Source organism: Caretta caretta, chromosome 1, assembly GCF_965140235.1.
Source record: "Caretta caretta isolate rCarCar2 chromosome 1, rCarCar1.hap1, whole genome shotgun sequence".
Taxonomy (NCBI): Eukaryota; Metazoa; Chordata; order Testudines; family Cheloniidae; genus Caretta; species Caretta caretta.
This window is the reverse complement of record NC_134206.1, coordinates 300750800-300769740: the sequence shown is the minus strand read 5'-3', so window position 1 is coordinate 300769740 and position 18941 is coordinate 300750800. Positions and strand designations below refer to the sequence as shown.

Genomic DNA, 18941 nt, shown 5'->3' with positions numbered 1-18941 from the left:
AGAATAGTGCAGCAATTTAGAGAAAGTAAAAGGGAGAAGAATTGTTCAAACTTAATATACTGTACATATGAACTCCCATAACCAGATTCTCAGGGCTGGATAGACTATTACATCAAGTAGGCAGCCTTGGCAGAGCATACATAATTGAACTCTCATTCCCTTCAATATTTCCACTCTCAAGAATCCTTAAACAAAAACCAAACAAAACAAGGGAGAGGCAGGAGATTCAACAACCCCTTTGTCATGCAAATCTGCCTTTCCCCCCACCTGCCCAGATCACTGAAGAAGGAAACATAGTCTTCACTTAACTGGATAAATCACGCTGTCACACTCGGTTTACTTTCAAATTTACACTTACATGATCTTTGTCTTTCCTAACCCTGTTCTGTTTGACCTTCTCCATGACTTCTGTTTACTCAGAATATGCAGCTCCTTATAAAGGTGATTTTTTTTTAGCAACAGCTGGTTAAAATGCATGCATCTAAAAACTGCATATATAAAACACACACACACCACATAAAATATTGGCACTTAGGAGGTAGGTAACTACATAAATGTATAATTGATGCTTCTTTTGCAATCCATCAACTGGCTGGACTTGAGGCTACTGAAATAAAAGAGAAGATTATCGGCGGAGAAGCTGGATACATATACATTATTGAAGCAACCGGAAATAAATCATTGTAATTACTTGACTTCAGTCCCACCGAGCACCTTCTATCATCAGGTCATATAAATAGGTCATTAAGGAAGGGAGAGATAATGAGATTTGAGGAACCAGCAAGATAAATACTACCAGAGCATATGGGATACTGACTTAACATTCACAGAGAGGCACAATTATTTGCATAATCTTCAGCATCATTAGCATTAAATACGAACACTTCTAATCAAACAAATACATTAGGATAGTATCTTATTTTCTGTATTAATCCCAAATGATGATCATTTTTTAAAAATATTACTTCTGTTGTTGCAAAAAGATAACGTGGGCACTGAGTCTGAAACTACCCCTTTTTGATTGTATCACTTGCATATACAATATGTAGCTGTTTGCTGTGGACTAAAAATCATTCTCAGCAGCAGTCCTGTCTCCTACTTTCAGCTAGAGTGTTGGTCATCTCAGGAGAAGCATCAGCAAATTTGTGCTTGCAGTAGGAGAAGAGACCACTTATTAAGGATGGTCCTGTTGTTAGGGCACTTGCCTGGGGCTCAGGAGACCCAAGTATGATTCCCTGCTTTCCCACAGGCTTCCTGCCTGACACTGGGCAAGTCACTTAGTTTCTCTGTGCCTCAGTTCCCCATTTGAAAAAAAAATGGGGCTAATGGTAGTTCCCTACCTGAGAGGGTTCTTATGAGGAGACAATACACTGAAAAATTATGCAGTGCTCAGGTACCGGGATAAGTACTTAAGACAGATTTCCTGCACACTCAGCCTTTTCTCCAATATGACTTGTTATTGCTAGTTGTTTTCTCCTCAGACCCCAAATTAGGAGGTATTTAGTATATAGAGAAGAGCACCAGTCTGGCCCGGATAAAAAGCCACTTATGAGCCCTTAGCTCACATGTGGAGTACTGTAGTGGAATTGCCTTTACAGGAGCTTGTGAAACCATAAAAGAATGCCTGATTAGTCAGACAGTTTGGTCTGTAAAATTAGTTATGCCTTAATTACTTTGTTTTTCCTTCAGCTAAACTCTATATTCAGACCCTTATCATCTCCTATCTTGATTACTGTAGCATCCTCCTTCTCTTTGGCTTCCCAGACACCATTGTAGTCTACCTCCTTTATTCCATATAAAATGCTTCAGCTAAGATCATGTTCCTTGCTCCCTCTTTCAGTCCCTTCGGGGGGCTCCCCCTCCTTTGCCATATCAAGTGCAAGTTTCTTGTCCTTGTCTTCAAGGCTCTGCATAACTCTGTCCTAGTATCTTTTTGTATTACTCCCTGTCCACTGGTTCCATCAATGAGGCCAGATTTAACGCACTGTTAATGTCTCTATGCTTTTCTCCATCCAGTCCCTATGTGTTGAACACCCATCAGGAGCTGGTCAATAAGGCAACTTCATTCTCCTTATTCAAATCCCCCTTGAATACTCATAATAATTGGGAGAGTAGACTAGAGAAGACAGTAATGACTTCTTGGTAATAGCATGCAATCATTGCTTCCTTGCCATAACTTTTCATGGTCCAGAAATCAGACAATTTTCATATGAAACTAGTTAGACGTGTAACAGGAAGGTGACTTTCCTGCGGCTCTCTACTAGTAGAATATCATCTCAGCAACTCACATAGCATGAGAGTAGCTTAATACTTGCATCTCCTAATTCTAAAAAGCAATGCACTCTTGTTGTTGCACAGGGAAATGAGTTTCATTGTGCAATAGCTGTCTTTTAACAAAAATTCACTTTCACACAATTCTTTGCCCAGTCAATTCGTGGCAGAATCTACTACCTGTCATCTTTTCTTGCTTTATATTCTTGAGGCTATTCCTCATCTACCTGTAATTTTGCAACAGTGCCTCATAAAAGGCAGGTCTTATCAACAGGGCAATAAACAAAAATAGCATGATGCAGTTGTATAGACATATTCAACATAATTTCACTCTACAGAAGTCTGGAGATGTATATTTCCTTCTCAACCCAGCACTTTCTTCATGGAGTAGTAGTGTACTACTGCAGGACTTAGGGATTTGAGGATCCATCTGAAGTCATGTTTGATGGTGAGTTTGTCACATGATTGGATCATTCCTGAGGGAATTTAATTAGCTATTCAGTTGAACTAAATATTGAAGAAATTATCCGCCTCATTTTAAAACTTTGTTTTATCTCATTACTAATCTTACCGACTGTATATTCTATGTGTAGGTTAGTTATCTAGAGGAACAGTGTTAGTGAATGGCTTGAACGTTATACATGGCTATGCAGAGAGATTAAAAACAGTGGTTGTCATTGATTTTAAGAGATTATTATTAGTTAGGTCCTATTATTTAGGTCCTCTGATCCTACAATTAGATCCAAGCAGGTGAATGTTTGTACCCAAGAGAGTTCCACTGAAACTAGTGGGGCTCCAGACCGTGCTTCCCATTGCAGGATTGGAGCCATGGTCACTGATTGATGCCAGCTATATTTTAGCATCATATCACTGCTACAGAGTGGTTAACAGAGATTAATTTGTTGGAGGTAGCTGAACAATAATCAATCAGCCTGTGTAAACTGGTTCACTTCATAGTAATCCAGTTTCTTCTTTGTGGCGCGAATGGACTATCAAATTACTGCTTGTACAGCACTATTGTATAGTTGCAGTGGCACAGAATTTAATGCACATTTACTCTCTTACTGAATAGGCATTTCTTCACAAGAGTACTAAGCTTTTTTTTTTAACCCGTTGGCACCAGTACCATTTCAGAGCTCCTGCCAATTGTTTTTTATGCATTGGTGATGAGTGCTGAGAAACCTTCATTTTCAGAGCCAAAGGTTAATTGCCATTAGAGGTGTGCTGACCCAGAAAGCTAGAATTTGGGTAGATTTACGACAGACTCTGGGTGTTCAACCACACAGACCCCTGGCTTTCATCACCTCAGGCTGCAGAAATCATATTGAATTATGTAACATGCAGTATCATACACCATGAGAACATGGTGCATGAGACAGACTTTAAAAAACAAACAAATCCCCCCAATTTTTCTAAAACATACGAAAAAAATATGTCAATTAATTAAAAAAAGGACGGGTATAAAATTAATGATCCTGTGTAACTGAACTCTTTCTTCAAAATACTGTCTTCAGTAAGAAAAACCTAGAAAAGAAATCTGAACAATTAGTAAGCAAAGAAGACCATGTAAAAATAACCATTTATAAGAATCAGATGAGAGTATATGTGGAGAATTTGAACATAAATCAGACAGCTGGGTTGATATTGAACCTAAAGTACAAAGAGAATGAAGAATAGAGGCAACTTGGCCACTGTCTACAATTACATATACAAGGAGAATTTACCAATGCCAGAGGGAATTTAACCTAGCAGTTCTAGCAGTCTAATTAGATCAAAAGCTCTAAACTGAAGTTGGAGAAGTTCAAAAAGGAAGAAAGATGCAAATTTTTTACAGGGAATGTAATTAGCGATTGGAATAGTCTGCCAAGTGATATAGTAGATTCTTTATCATTTGGAGTCTTTAAATCAAGATTAGAAATCTCTAAAAGACATGGTCTAGTTCAGCCACAAGTTATAAGACTTGATGAAGGGTTTATTGGGTGAAATTCTGTGGCCATTATATGCAGAAGGTCAAAGTATTTGACCATAATCAACACTTCTGCCCTTAAAACCTACAAAAAAACTTACTGTTCCTTTGACAATTATATTTAAAAAATCATTGACAACTTTAGAGAGACCAGAATATTGCAGGAAAAAAAAGAGGTACCATTTTACCCACACCCCCCCACCAAAGAGTGCCATCGTGACAATTGCCATCCTGTAAGTCTTTTATCCCAGTATATGAATGAAACAAATACTAAGGACCAGACTGTGGCTGACCCATGTTTGAGTGCGCAAATGAGTAAGGACCATTATGTATCTTGCATGCTGCAAGTGCCAGGCACAGTCCCAGTCGCTGCACTCTCCTAAGTTCAAAGACTGCTCAGTATTAGCTCACTATATGCTCTAGCTACCTCAAAGTGGGTATGGAAGAGTCAGGACTGCAGCCTAATGTCCTTATGTATATGCATCATGATGGTATGTGATCATGTAATTAAAAACTGTTTCCCCAGGCAACAATAGATCTGGCATTTGCTAACTTTTGACTACTTGATTTTGAAATCTAAATTTCCTTTTTTAATGTAGATTTTTTGGGTTGGGGTTTGGTTTGGGATGTAATATATACAGTATAGCGTGGCTGAGAGATGCTTTGGGAAGGCACGATAAAAGTCAACCAAAACTTTAATGAGGTAAACAAGAAGTATGGGAGGAAGGAGAGTAATGATGTGGTTTGATAGTGTGCTGAGGGATTTAACTAGAAGTAGTCTGATGAAATGAAGACAATAAAACAGTAATATAAATACAGTATCAGGAAAAATTTCCTGACATGGAAATTATTAGGCTGTGGAATAATCTCATGAGAGAATGAGAATAAACCCCCTCATTATACTGGATTTAACAGCTGTAAATGAATTGCAAGGAACTCTCCTGCATTGTGAGGTAGAGGGACTGGCTCATCTTTTATCACAAGAATCTTTCTCTCTTCAATACTTGTATGATTAAAAGGATCTTGCCAAAAGAGTGGCTTAAAGAAAAAGACTATTTTAAACCACTGTTGTAATTACTGTAAAAATGTTGTTTTTTAAATCATTTAGTTACTTTGTACATCTTTGAGAGATTTACAGAAAGAATGATCCCAAAGGAGTTTATATGTAATTTTCCCTCTCACCTTGCAGCTAGAAGTACTGTATGAAATGGTTTCAGAATAGCAGCCGTGTTAGTCTGTATTCGCAAAAAGAAAAGGAGTACTTGTGGCACCTTAGCGACTAACCAATTTATTTGAGCATAAGCTTTCGTGAGCTACAGCTCACTTCATAGGATGTATGAAATGGGTATTTCAGATTTCAAGCCCCTCTAATTTAACAACCTGACTTGATACCCATGGAAGTCAATGGGCTTCTTTCCATTGACTTCAGTGGTCATTGGATCAAGTCCTAAATGAGTTCATCTGTTATTGCAGAGTTATGGTGCAGCAGATAATTACAAGTTCTTGCAGTAGCTATTCAGGTGTTTATTTCACATTAGTGAATTAAGTGTTTTACTAAAGTGATATTTAAGGAGAGACTGCAGGTGTTACTTCTGCTCTAAACTGAATAAATGTATGGTCTTGCTTTAATGGAATAGTTTTTGTCCGTTTATGAATAGGTGTAAGACGTGAATTTCAGTTAGGAATCCTGTGTTGTAAGCTCTTTCTTGTTCCTTTGTATACTTTTATGATGCAAACAAGGTTCTGTAGTAGTAGTTTCTTGTGTTTTTTAGAGATACTAAGATGTGGAAAGGACATAGAAGGGTAAGAATGTTAGCCCAGTAAACAAAGAACAAACAAAGAAGCAGCAAGAAGATACAGATGATACTTTTTAATTGACTAAATTAAACTCAAATTGGCCAGCCATTAAGAACCACAATGACTTCTGCAGACTATGGAAAATAACAGATGTAGTTTTAGGGTGTAATTTGAACCTTACAATGAAACTGTGTGAGAGAGTGAAACAAAGGGGAGCTGCTTTTTGGTTTGGTTTTGTTGGTTTTTTTAATTATTTTGGTGTGTGGGGGCAGAAGGAGAGTTAAAAATATATTTAAATACTGGACATCAGATCATGTTTTCCTGGGATTACTTGCACAAGTCAGATGAACAGGATTTTGCTGCAGGGTTGGGTGTGGAATGTCAGTGTGTTACATGTGATCATGTATCTTTCAACAATGAACTTTAAAAATATTAATAACTTTTCAGAGAAAATAATTAATTTAAATTTTCTGTGCCTTAAAGGATGGTAGTATTTTCTTACCAGTTTCACTATTATTTTCACTCTGAACAGATCATCCACAAACATATTCCTCATAAGTGTATTGCTGGAATGAGGCATTTTCTCTTTAGATTTAAGTTAGGGAATTAATTTCACAAACTAAGAGAGAAAACTTAGAATGAGATTTTCATAAACATGTTTAATATTATGAATATTTTTAGAAATTGGCTACCTGCAGCACATTTTGAATGAATTGCATTATTCTTCAAGATGTAGAAAGCAACTCCATAAATATTAGATCCTCTGAGTTAACAGAGTTATGAACATGGGAAAATAATAAACTTGGCAGGATTTTAAAAAATGTGTGATAGCACCTGAGAATTGCACCATCAAGATCTTTTGGCCTGTTTGCAAAACAAATTTCAGACATATTGTCATTTACAATTTAATAATATTAATTTGGCAAAGATTGAGTGCCCTCATATTTGTGAATCTAATTTGTAGAGTATTAGACTGTCTGGTTCCACATGAGGGGTGAAATCCTGGCCCTACTGAAGTCAATGGGAGTTTTTCTATTGACTTCACTTGGGCTAGGATTTCACCGATGGTATTTTGTTGGTCTTTGAGAAGCATTCTTGGTATTATATCTGAGAGAGAGAAAGTGCCTTTTTACTAGATGTGGAAACCTCAGTGACAAATAATACTACAATAGCAGAATATCAGCACAGAAACACAATTTAATGCATTGTTCTCTGAAGGAAAACTGCTTAGTGAATGAATTGGTCTGGATTTCTATTTAGATGGATTTCAGGATGACATATGTCGTGAAAAAGAATCTATTTACTTAATAGCATTGGGTAAACAAGAATACTAAAACCAGTTTCTATTTATGAACAGCCCAATTGAAGAACTATAAAGTAAACATACTGATTTAAAAGAAGTGAGCCAAAATATAGCTATTTAAGGGTCCACAAGAAACTGGTCCTACTCATTGCAATCAAATGCCTTCTCATCCAGGAAAATGCCACATGTTGAAGGGAACATCTTTTTGGCAGTGTTTATAAGATAATACCATAATATCCATAATTCTTATCCATGAATCTTTCTTGGCTATGCAAAATATTGATTTCTACCCTTCACACCAGAATATTTTGGTAGTGGTTACACCAATATGTGGTTCTTCCTGGTTTTTTCCAGTAGTACAGTCATTTTCATGCAGTAGTGAGCTTTTGAAGTGTTGGGCCTCTGTTTCTCTTTTTTGTTTAACCACCCACTTTATATTTTTCAAAAACAGAAACAAAAAACATCCACTTTCGACTGGGTCCAGATTTACTATATAAGGTCTGAATTAACACCTGGATGCTATAACCTACGATTTCAGAAGTGTCCACTTATTTTGGGTACCTCAATTTTAGGGTTACCAACTTGAAACATGAAGGGCCTGATTTTCTGAGATGCTCAGCACTGCAACTTCCACTGAAGTCAGTTGGAGTTGTGGATGCTAAGTGCCTCAAAAATCAAGTTCCTAGGTATTTTGAGGCTGGACAACAAAAATTGAGCTATCCAAACTAAATGGATAATTGAAAATGTAGGTCTCCACCTCCTAAATCATAGAAATTAGAGAGAGAAAAGTATAATATCTCCCAAAGATTCTCAAGGGGTGTGTAGGATTGTCAAACCTCACTCAATTTTCCAGAACCAGAAAAAGATTGTATGGCTCTTGTTTTTTTCCCTTGAAGTTAGTGTCTGCATACTGATTACTTGCTTTTCAAGAATGGGTTAGAATTAATACAGATTAACTAGAATCTAAAAATAGTTAATTGCTTTTTTTGGTGCAGGAGAGTTACTATTGATGGCTAAATTGTCAATAGAGTATTTAAAATAAAAGTCTGAAATGTTAATTATGATTATTTTAAGAAATGTTCTTCTATAAATGTTAGGGTTTAGCACATCTGTAATCTGGCTTGCTTTCAGAGTAATTTACATTACCCTGTCCTTTTCATATTTTATCAAGTAAAATTATTTGTAAAGAAACCTGCATGAACTTAGAGTATGCATGCGTTGGTTCACTTAACAGGTAAGCTTCTGTTATCTGCTGTGTTGCTTAAACATTATTTTCCTATGTAAAACTGTTTTTACTCTTTTTATGTTTCTTCTTTTCTATTATCTCTGGTGATGAAGGATACTCAGAAACCCTTTTTGCAACATCCCCTGTCATACATACTGTCCATCCAACATTCTATAAGGGTATTGTGATCCTTTTTATCATTATAAATTCAGTAGAGATAGTTGAAAAGCAAAATTCTATGCAGGGCCAGCAGTGAGGAATTTGCAAAGTCTGTGAAATACCACATGGAATCAAGGAAATTGTGTACCTGCATTACAATATATCCTCTCCTGCAGTTCCCAGTACTGAGTGACCTGTAGAATGCTCTTCACTTTTCAGCTGTCTGCATTGTACTTCAAGAGATTTAAATGATAGTATTTTCCAGGGCTTTGGCAATTTGGTATTTTAAAGGGTTTGGCAATTTTAGTGGTCTAGGCCATGCCAGTAGAGTTCATAGACTTAGTTCTCCTTTCTAATTTAATAGTGTAGTGGCTACCTGCTGTTCAACTACCGCATGTGCTAATGCTGTAATTTAGTCACTAATTTTCAATAATGGAAACAATGAGTATGTATGAACCGTACATTCCATATATGTGGTCCAAATTTGCATAGTGGTTTCTTAAGATAGATTTTATTATATGCATGGAGCCACAATTTCATATTTTGCTTTGTTTTTCTATTGTGTATTCAGTGCGACCAGTTTACCCAAGGATCAGAAATGTTACGGCATCTGCTGCTGAGACCTATGCCAATATCAGTTGGGAGTATGAGGGACCAGATCATGTGAACTTTTATGTTGAATATGGTGTAGCAGGCAGTAAGAAGTCATTTCGTTTAATTATTCTAAGTGCTGAGATACATTTTAAAATATTTTAATAACTGAATTTGGCATATATAGATCTAGCTTTATTGATAGCTTTTTAAATGTCTAGAAAAAATATCTTTTAATTTGATCTAGCAGATTGTGTCATATTAATATAGTAATAAAAATTCCTGCTCTTCAGGATACATGATGCTTAGAAAATAAGCCTTTGTTCCCTTGTGTTACTTTATCAACTCTTGTGAACAAGAACCATTACTACCTTTAACTGCCTGAAGCTGTTGATCATACAGTGATTACAATCCTGCAGTGAAAATATATTGTAGTGGTTCTATTAAATGTCCTAAGAATATTACAGTGACAAAAATACACATATCAAAATAGAAAAGAATCAAACAAAAACAAATCGTGTTAAGTTATCCCTTAAAATAGCAGCAGACAAATAGCATATTAGGAACAACAAACTTCTACCTACACATTAGCATGTAGTTAATAACAAAAAAAAAGCTCCAACCCTCTGTAAACGCAATTTGATTTAGTTCTCATTATGCATTAACATTAAGATGCTGAGTTGATAAAATGGAGATACTTCCAGTACACTGTCCTTATTAAGTGGTGAATAAATGCCAGAGACAGTGTACAGTGGAACCTCAGAGTTACAAACACCAGAGTTACAAACTGACCAGTCAATCACACAGCTCATTGAGAACCAGAAGCATGCAATCAGGCAGCAGCGGAGAAAAAAAAAAGCAAATACAGTACAGTACTGTGTTAAATTTAAACTACTGAAAAAAAAGGATTGTTTAAAAAAAGATTAGAGAGGTTAAGGAAACTGTTTCTGTGCTTGTTTCGTTTAAATTAAGATGGTTAAAAGCAGAATTTTTCTTCTACATAGAAAAGTTTCAAGTTTCAATATTAAGTTTCAATGTTCAGTTGTAAACTTTTGAAAGAACAACCATAACATTTTATTCAGAGTTACGAACATTTCAGAGTAATGAACAACCTCCATCCGCGAGATGTTTGTAACCCTGAGGTTCGACTGTAATTGTAAGTCTTCTTATGAAAAGGTATAAGTTTTGTTCTGAACTTTGCTCAGCGTCACTTGAGATGATTTTAGAAAAAGATGTACACAAACATGAGGAAAACATTCAGAACAATCGGGAACTATTTCCACATCATCTTCAGCATTTAAAGAGAATTTCTCAACAAAAGTAAATGCTGATTAAAAGTGCAAGCAGTATTATCAAATTCAGTGAATAAATGTTTTCTTTATAATTTATAATTTGTAATTGCAAATTCAAACACATTTCTGTAAATAGATGCAAAATAATTATCTGTAATGCAGTGGAACAAAAGTATAAAATAAGCATTCTTATTTAGATAGTATTTTTTTCTTGATATTGCATGCAGTATAGTACTGAAAATCATTATTTTGCCTAAAATTATATTCTTTTTGGAGAAAGCAGTTATTTGTTCAACAAATCCAAGTTTAGCCAACTGACTATAGAAAGTGTTCTGACTATAACTTAGAGTAGCAGATAGTAACTTAAAATATTCCAACTTGTTGTTTTCCTAAAATTTTTATAGGCAAAGAAGATTGGAAAAAAGAAATTGTAAATGGTTCTCGGAGCTTCTTTGTGTTAAAGGGTTTAACACCAGGAACATCATATAAAGTCCGGGTTGGTGCTGAGGGTCTGTCTGGTTTTGTGAGTTCAGAGGATGTGTTTGAGACAGGTCCAGGTGAGGCACACCATACCAATTCTGTCTCACATTCAGAATTGTGATATGCCAAGTGCTGAAACATTGAATTGCTGCTAGTGGGGAAATATTTTAGCTAAAACATATTGATATCATTTTCTTCAGTGGTGCTAAACTACGTTGTAAACTTCTAGACATGCCAGCCTATCTACTTTGTAGACTATGAATGTTTTCCTTCTTTCAGTTCACTTTGTTTCCCTGCCATTTATGTTATGGGAAAAAACACTTACTGTTCACATTCGGTCTGTATTCTGTGCACTTAAGCTGAAATATTTTGTTTGTTTCTAATTCATCTTTGAATTGAATTAGAACCTATTGTGCAATATTTAAATAACGTGGTGTACTGTAACACAGCAGAATACCTATTTTTAAAACTAACAATCTCAATATCAGCAGTTTAGTTTCCAGAAGCATGATGTAAAATTGTAATCCATTAATATATTATGTGCCAAATAAGAAGATCTCTAGTTATAAATGTTTCTTTTTCCATCAAACATTGGCTTCCAGATGATTTTTATATCACTTAAACTACAAAATACTCTCATTAATAAAACAGCTTAAGAATTTTAAGTGTTCCATAGCTATTTTTCCATAGAAAAATAATAGATTTTAGTGCAAGAAAGTTTGAAGCAGTTGTGACTTCATACAAGAATAAGTAATGCCTGTTCATTTAACTCAGAGAAAGGGTTTTGTTGGAAATGTATTAATGTCATGATGAATATGGTGTTGCAATATCAGCATGTTCTTGATGAAGTGTTATTGTCTGGTCTGTGTTTGCCAGGCACTCTTACTCATTCCAAGCAATGTGGCCCATGGACAGTTATCCAGTAGATCTTACTTTGGTCTCACCTACTACACAAACATTATGATTTAAGAAAATAGATTGCTAATATGTAAAGTAGTTTGAGCAATATGAAACAATGATCCTTCAGATAACAAAGCAAGTGATTAGCATGCCAGTTTGAAAAAGCGTTCACTTTCTAAAGTCATAATGTTTTTGTTTTGTTTCATGTTTATAGTACATTAATGCTCATAGTGTTACAATGTTGCTATAGGAAAGCTTTTGAAACATAATGCTAAATAGCAGTGCCTCACAAACATTTGCAGTTTCAGTAAAAAAGGTTTTTGTTAGTAACCTTTTAGCCAGAGGAGGCTAGTGATACCAGAAAACAGATATGCAAAATTATATATGTAGGTGTGTTCAGAACCAGTAGGCAGCAGAGCGCAAAGATTGTTTTGTAATGCACTCAAAGCGGCGGGGGAGGGGAAGACCAAAACCTTCCCAGTCAACGTTCTGCTTAACAGTAAAACTTCAGTAGATCAAAAAGTCAAGACTCCTGTATGTATCTGTGAGTAAGTTAAACACCTTGGCTCCATTCCTTGAGTCTTTCAAGGCTGGGAACACTAGAGGCAATGTTCTCTCTTTCTGGCAAAGGTTCAGTATAAAGCATTGCTTCAGAGTCCCCCATCAGATAATTTGTACAGCAAATTTTCTTTTTAAAAGAATCTAGCTATGTCACTTTCTGAAATCTGGGCTAATGCTGCTAAACATTGGGGATGGGGACAAAAGAGCAAGATACCTTTTTCGAGTACTCCTTTGCAAGGAAGGAAAACCCTAGACTGGGTATGTGAGGCCTCTACCAGAAATTGTCTATTTGTTCTAGCAAGCATTCCTATAGAGCATCTTCATAATGTGCAATTTTCTCTTCTTGAGTATGTCCAGTATAGTGGGTTATGTTTTTTCTCACATATTAGCAGCTTCTGTGTTCATCAGGAGTAAATATCTTTCTGCCAGAAGCAGATATTTGTTTAGAGTAAACAGGAAATTTTATGCCATTTTTTAAAGTTATACTGGGCTTTAGAAACCCCTCTTTATTGGATATACACTAAGTCAAAGAATACAAGAAGCTGCATAAGTAAGTTTTCATCTTTACTCCTATCATCTCTCTTGCATGTTTTTATGCATGGATTGTTTTGTTTGATACTATTTTCTTACTACATTTGAATGTTAAATGTGCTTGTGTGTTTTGCTATAGCATTTGCTACTAAAAATTTAATGCCTTATTATATATGCATGTTTACAAAAAGCAAAATCGCTCTAACGTAAATGTAGACCCAAAAAGAAAAATACTGGTATAGGTTTATTTATAATTCAAAGCGGGATCACCTTTCTGCTTCTATTTCTTTTTTCTTGTAAATATTATCCTGACATTTTTATATATTTAAGTTTTAGGTTTTTAACGTCCACTTTATGTAAAAAAGAGAGAAAATGGGTTTGTTTTATTTTGTTATGTGTATTAGTAGAAGTGTTGGGATCAATTCCGTAAGAAATATTATTCAACTTCTAAAAATCAGAATACAGATGCCCCACCAAAGGCTGTGAAAGCTGCAAAAATCAATCCCACACCGATCAGACTCATCCAACCATGAAGAAATTAAGTGAAGGGCAAATCATACCCTCCCCCAGTAAAACCAACAGGAGGGTACTAAGAAACAGGCAAACTCATCCCCAGAATTTCTAGTGGGAACAGGACTTGCACTCTAGGTGGAATGAGCAGCAGGTCCTGCCTCCAAACTTCAAAGATACCCTGAGTTTGCCTACAGATCCTGGGAATCCACATAGGGTGACCAGATAGTAAGTGTGAAAAATTGGGACAGAGGGTGGGAGGTAATTGGCACCTATATAAGAAAAAGCCCCAAATATTGGGACTGTCCCTATAAAATCGGGACATCTGGTCACCCTAAATCCACAAGAATCCAGGGCCATCCCGAGGTTGTGCTTTCACATTGGCTCAGGAACCCCAGTGTCTCCTTCGACTTCTGGCTGCAAGGAGTTGCTGCTCCAATGGAGCTGCACTACCAGGGATTTGTCTGGTCAGAGCTGTCCCCAGGACTTTCCTTAAAGATGGATCTCCTTTGAGGAGGAGTGGTAATCTCCCCGGTCATCTCTGCAGGGCTGTTGGGGGAAAGGTATGTGTTTCATTGAACCCATCCCCTACCTAAGCATAGCTACTTGTTCCTCCTCTCCTCTTTCTTCTTCCTGGAGTCAAGTGCACAGAGCACCCTCTTCAGAATCTGGAGAGGGAGACTGTGCCATAGAGGTGGCTGATCCTCTCTCATACAGAGGCAGAGCAAGGGAGATTCATGTATGGATCTTAAGACATAAACTACTCTTATGTAGAATTTCTACTGAGATTGGATGTGAGATGCCACTGATCTCAATAGAAATTCTGGGTAACCTCCCTGGCACATGGGCTCATTTGAAATGGAGCAGAGGAATCTGGAAATTCTGGACAAAAATATCCCATCTGTGCAGAGAGGGGATTTTGTGCCTGTGGGTTTCCCCATCCCTGTGGATCTGTTGTCTCTATCAACCCCTACAGACCCAAATCTCCTGCACTGCTCTTCACAGGCCAGGGGTTCTATGAGTGAGGAGTGGCAGGGAGCGGACAGGCTGGTGGCAGGTGGATGCACACCTCCTCTTCTTCTCTCAACTGACTTCTCCTCTATTGTCCTCCTTCAAGGGTTCCCTCTCCCTTTAAGGGGAGTCCTCAGGGCAGCTGGCTCCACAATTTTCACATGTGAGAGTGGGAAAACACTGCATTCACTAGGAAAACTCATCCTGTGTAACACAATAGGAAACGGGGACACAGCACCCAAACCACACAGATTTCTGGGATGCACAAGAAATGGAAGCTCCAACCCTGCATAAAGGCCCTCAGTATCTGCTCTATAATTGATGTCTCTTCTGAATGTCACTTTCCAAAGTCATGATAGACAGTCAGAGGAAACTAGGTCAGAGAGAGACCCAGGGAGGGGCTGCCCAGTCAAATGCCACTTAGTCCTTCAAAAGCTAAAAAAGGTTGTTAAATCATGGCAATCAAGATGGACTGTATGATAATAGTTGGCCTGGAAGAAAGCAGAATCCTAATAAGGCTTTACATGGAGCTCAAATGCTGATTTCTTGTTCTAATTGAATGGTGGGGTCTTGAATGACCTACCTTCTCCCTTGTTTCAGTGGAATTGGCCTGTGCTAGCCCAAGAGTATTTGCTTTTTTAAGAATGTAATCCAGATGTTTATAAGTTATAAAACACAATTCCTTTTTTTACTTGTATCAGTGTGAGTTTGAGAACAATTTTAACATTTGTAAAAAAGTGTATATGTGTAGGACATGTACATGCTTTACAATGAATTTTTAAACTTAAATGATAAATTAGTAAAATACAGGAATGTTAGAGATATTCAAGAGTCAGTTCTAAGCTTTTTTACTTTTACTAAGCTTTACTAAGCTTTTTAAAACCCTACAATTTTTAAATTTAAACAACTACAAACTACAGTGTTGCTATATCCCTCATGATTGCTAACTGCCACATTGTTACTATTGCTGCATTAATAAATGATATGTTATTTATGTGAATAATAATATAATACACATTTAAATGTGTATCAGATAATCTAATATTTCTTTCCCTTTCATTCTTCAGCAATGGCAAGCCGGCAGGTTGACATTGCTACTCAAGGATGGTTCATTGGTCTTATGTGTGCTGTTGCTCTTCTTATCTTGATTTTGCTGATTGTTTGCTTCATAAGGAGGAATAAGGGTGGCAAATATCCAGGTAGGATATACATCAATGTAAACTAAAATAATAACATGCAGGAGAAGTCATACCTGTTCATCAGCTAGTCATAGTGGACATTGACTGCATAACATCATGTGCTAATAGCCAGTTAGAAAGCTTTCTTTGTGCCAATTGTTCTACAGCTATTTCAGAATAAATTTTACTCAGTGCATTACTCATCCACAGATGTGTCTGGATAGTCACTATGATGTAGTTTTCCAACAGTAAGTATAGTTCCATAAATAAACTGAGATATACGTAGCACACAATTACTAACAATTTTGTGTGTTTTGATTTTAGCATGTCATGTTGAGCTGGCTTGTGGCAAAAGAAATCAGTTATTTCAATATGTAATTATAAGAGCCAGAAGTGACTACTCAAGATGACATGCATTATCATAATTTTACTGCCAAAGATGATTCACATCACCTCGAATAATGGAATATAAACTAAATTTGTACGAACCAAGTATGAAAATTGTTACTAGTGTAAAAATGTGATACTATAAACCACATACCCATAACTACTATATCAGGATAACATATTAGAATAATAACTAGCAAAACAGTAATGAAAAGACACAAACAATATTTTTTTAAAAAACTTGTAAGATTCATAATATAATTTCCCACAATTTATTGGCATATGTACTATATTCACAATTTATTGGCATATGTACTATTTAAATATCTATCTTCTATCTTAGTTATTCCTAGGGTTCTGTCACCTTGGTATCAAACGTCCCAATATTGTAAATACATGTTAATATCTTTACATGAGTTAAATAGCACTAGTCACATGCGTAAAGTTAGTTAAATCTCTGAGTGCTCCGAGGATTGCAGCCTCAGTATACAAAGAAGATGTATTTAATTGAAAATAGTATTTGTAGGAAAAATATTTTGAAAAATACAGTTAACTTTAAGAGAGACAAGATTATGTCATATTTATCCCCAAATATAGGAGATTTTTTGGTTTGGTTTTGGTTAGTTTTAAAAAAAAAATAGTTACAACAACAAAAATTCTTCCTGTAATTAAAAAAAATCCATGGAAACCATTTTTAAAATAAAAATAAACATTCCCTATGTATTGTTTGTAACCCAGGCATTCCTGCAATTGTACCAGTGGATAAGAAGATGAAAGCAAATTTGCTAGAAACTGGTTATAATCAAAAGCAAAATGAACTAATCATTTTCCTTTATTAGTATGAGTGAAATGCAGTCAACTAACAGCATAAATAAAACTAACGTATTTAAATTTTAATACTCTAACTTTTTTATTAATCTAAAAAAGTAATGCATTTTTAAAATAGAATTTTAAATCTGCAAGTGTCCCTTTTAAATCATGTTCAAAAATGGCTGCAACAAAGGACTTTCACTACTGCCAAATGATGTACAGTATCTTGTCCTTCAGTAAAGATATTTTTAAACTACCACATATGCATTTTATTTAGAAGTAACAATCTAAGGCCCCGGTTTTACAAAGTGATCCTGCCCAATCCATAGTACTCACATCCAAATAGGTCATTTTGCAGGATCAGGGCCTTAAATATTTAGTCCTAAAATTTAATGATTAAATCCCAATTTCAAATATTATAGTGAAGGAAAAGGAAGATGCACATGCTGATCCAGAAATTCAGCCTATGAAAGAAGATGATGGAACATTTGGTGAATACAGGTAAGCAGTTAACACATAGTTTTCCTTATGTTTCCTTCTCTTGTTAATTTTTAGATTTAGGAATAAAATATAGTTTATAGAACATGACACTTATTTTATGAAAATGAAATTACAACCTTTTGTAATGGTGCAAATTACTTTGCATTTAATGTTTTACATAATTAATTATAAATATATCTTTAATGAGACTGGTAGAAAAATGTAAAACATCAAGAATTAGGATTTGCAGGATTATGCTAATTTTATCCTATATTTTAGCGATGGGCCATCACTGTAAAATTCAGATCCAAATTTGAATTTTGATGTCTCAAAATTAAGGGCATTTCCATACAGAGTTTAGTCTCTGGCCCATCTTTAATATACTGAAAATCTCAAATACTTGGGAGCACTTTTGCCCTGTCCTGCAGCACATACAAAATACTTTGTCTTGGAAATGTGCTTCTCATATAAACAGAGACAGTAGTAACCTGTATCCCATTCACTGGAATGCAGGTTCTTTTAAAATTGCTGCCAGTACCAATACAGAAACAGCAAAAAAATTAATTACATGACAGAGAAGAGGAACTATCACTTAAGAAAAACACACCACTCCAGAGAATTCAGTGCATGAGATACAGCAGACTGCTTCAGACCATGTCACTGAGCTGACTGTCATTCTTGCATGTCATTTTTGACTGTCATTCTTGCAGAAACATGTGAGCTGAATCTCCTTGCAGCACAAAAAAGATACTCTTTAAAGAAGTCTTTTCATAATAGTTACATATGGTGTGTTTTAAAGAGAGCTGTACCATTATATTAAATACATTTTGATTTAGTACAGAAAAGGATTTTATTATTTCTTTCACAGGTCAGTGTTACATTTATTTTTCCATAGGTAATATATTCTTTATAGTATATTCCTATGTAAATAACAATTTAAAAGACTTTAATTTTTATATGTAATCAATTCTAGTGCATGGAAAATCTGTTCTTTCAAATGGGGTTCACTGGACTGTTGTAACATTTTTTTGTGTAGCGGAATGTGCATCTCATCTGGCTGGAATAATTTCTATATTTTTTCACTGTTCTGAATGCCAAAGAGCAGTTTCTGTTTACTCCTGCAGCTATTAAAATTATTCTAATCCCTCATAATATTTACCAAGTCAGTACAAAAATATTTTAAACTTGGTGTTTGTTTTTAATTTGAAATGCCTATTGGGTTAATTTAGTTGATTTTAGCTGACAAAAATGAGAGACTGAAAGCATTGGCTGGGAACAGGCACAGTACAAACAAGTGCTATACAAGCTTCTCTATACAGCCCAGCTATTGTACCTGAATTCTAATTTACAGCCCCTCTGCTTTTCTATTCCTGGACATTTCTTTAGCAGAAACTGACATTGATGCAGAACTGTGCCAAATTATGTGATGGCTTTGTGATTTTGACAAATATTCAGTCAGGTCTAGGATGAGACCAGTGAATTTGCTTTT

The 18941-nt window shown here is 35.7% G+C and overlaps 1 protein-coding gene across 28 annotated transcripts in view; it reads left to right on the top strand.

Moving 5' to 3' along the window:
* The window catches only part of NRCAM (neuronal cell adhesion molecule), a 294853-nt gene that overhangs the window by 263995 nt on the left and 11917 nt on the right, over nt 1-18941 (top strand). For 16 of the 28 annotated variants that reach the window (XR_007354620.2, XR_007354621.2, XR_012666501.1 and 13 more), the window contains 5 exons: nt 8676-8741; nt 9293-9418; nt 11009-11161; nt 15665-15796; nt 17395-17473. Coding sequence is in view for 25 of the 28 variants with exons in the window: in XM_075124419.1 (XP_074980520.1) it covers nt 8676-8741; nt 9293-9418; nt 11009-11161; nt 15665-15796; nt 17395-17473 (556 nt within the window). In the remaining 3 variants the exon portion in view is untranslated. The remainder of the gene's footprint in view (nt 1-8675; nt 8742-9292; nt 9419-11008; nt 11162-15664; nt 15797-17394; nt 17474-18941) is intronic. The other 12 variants (XM_048836058.2, XM_048836055.2, XM_048836057.2 and 9 more) reach the window with 2 other exon arrangements.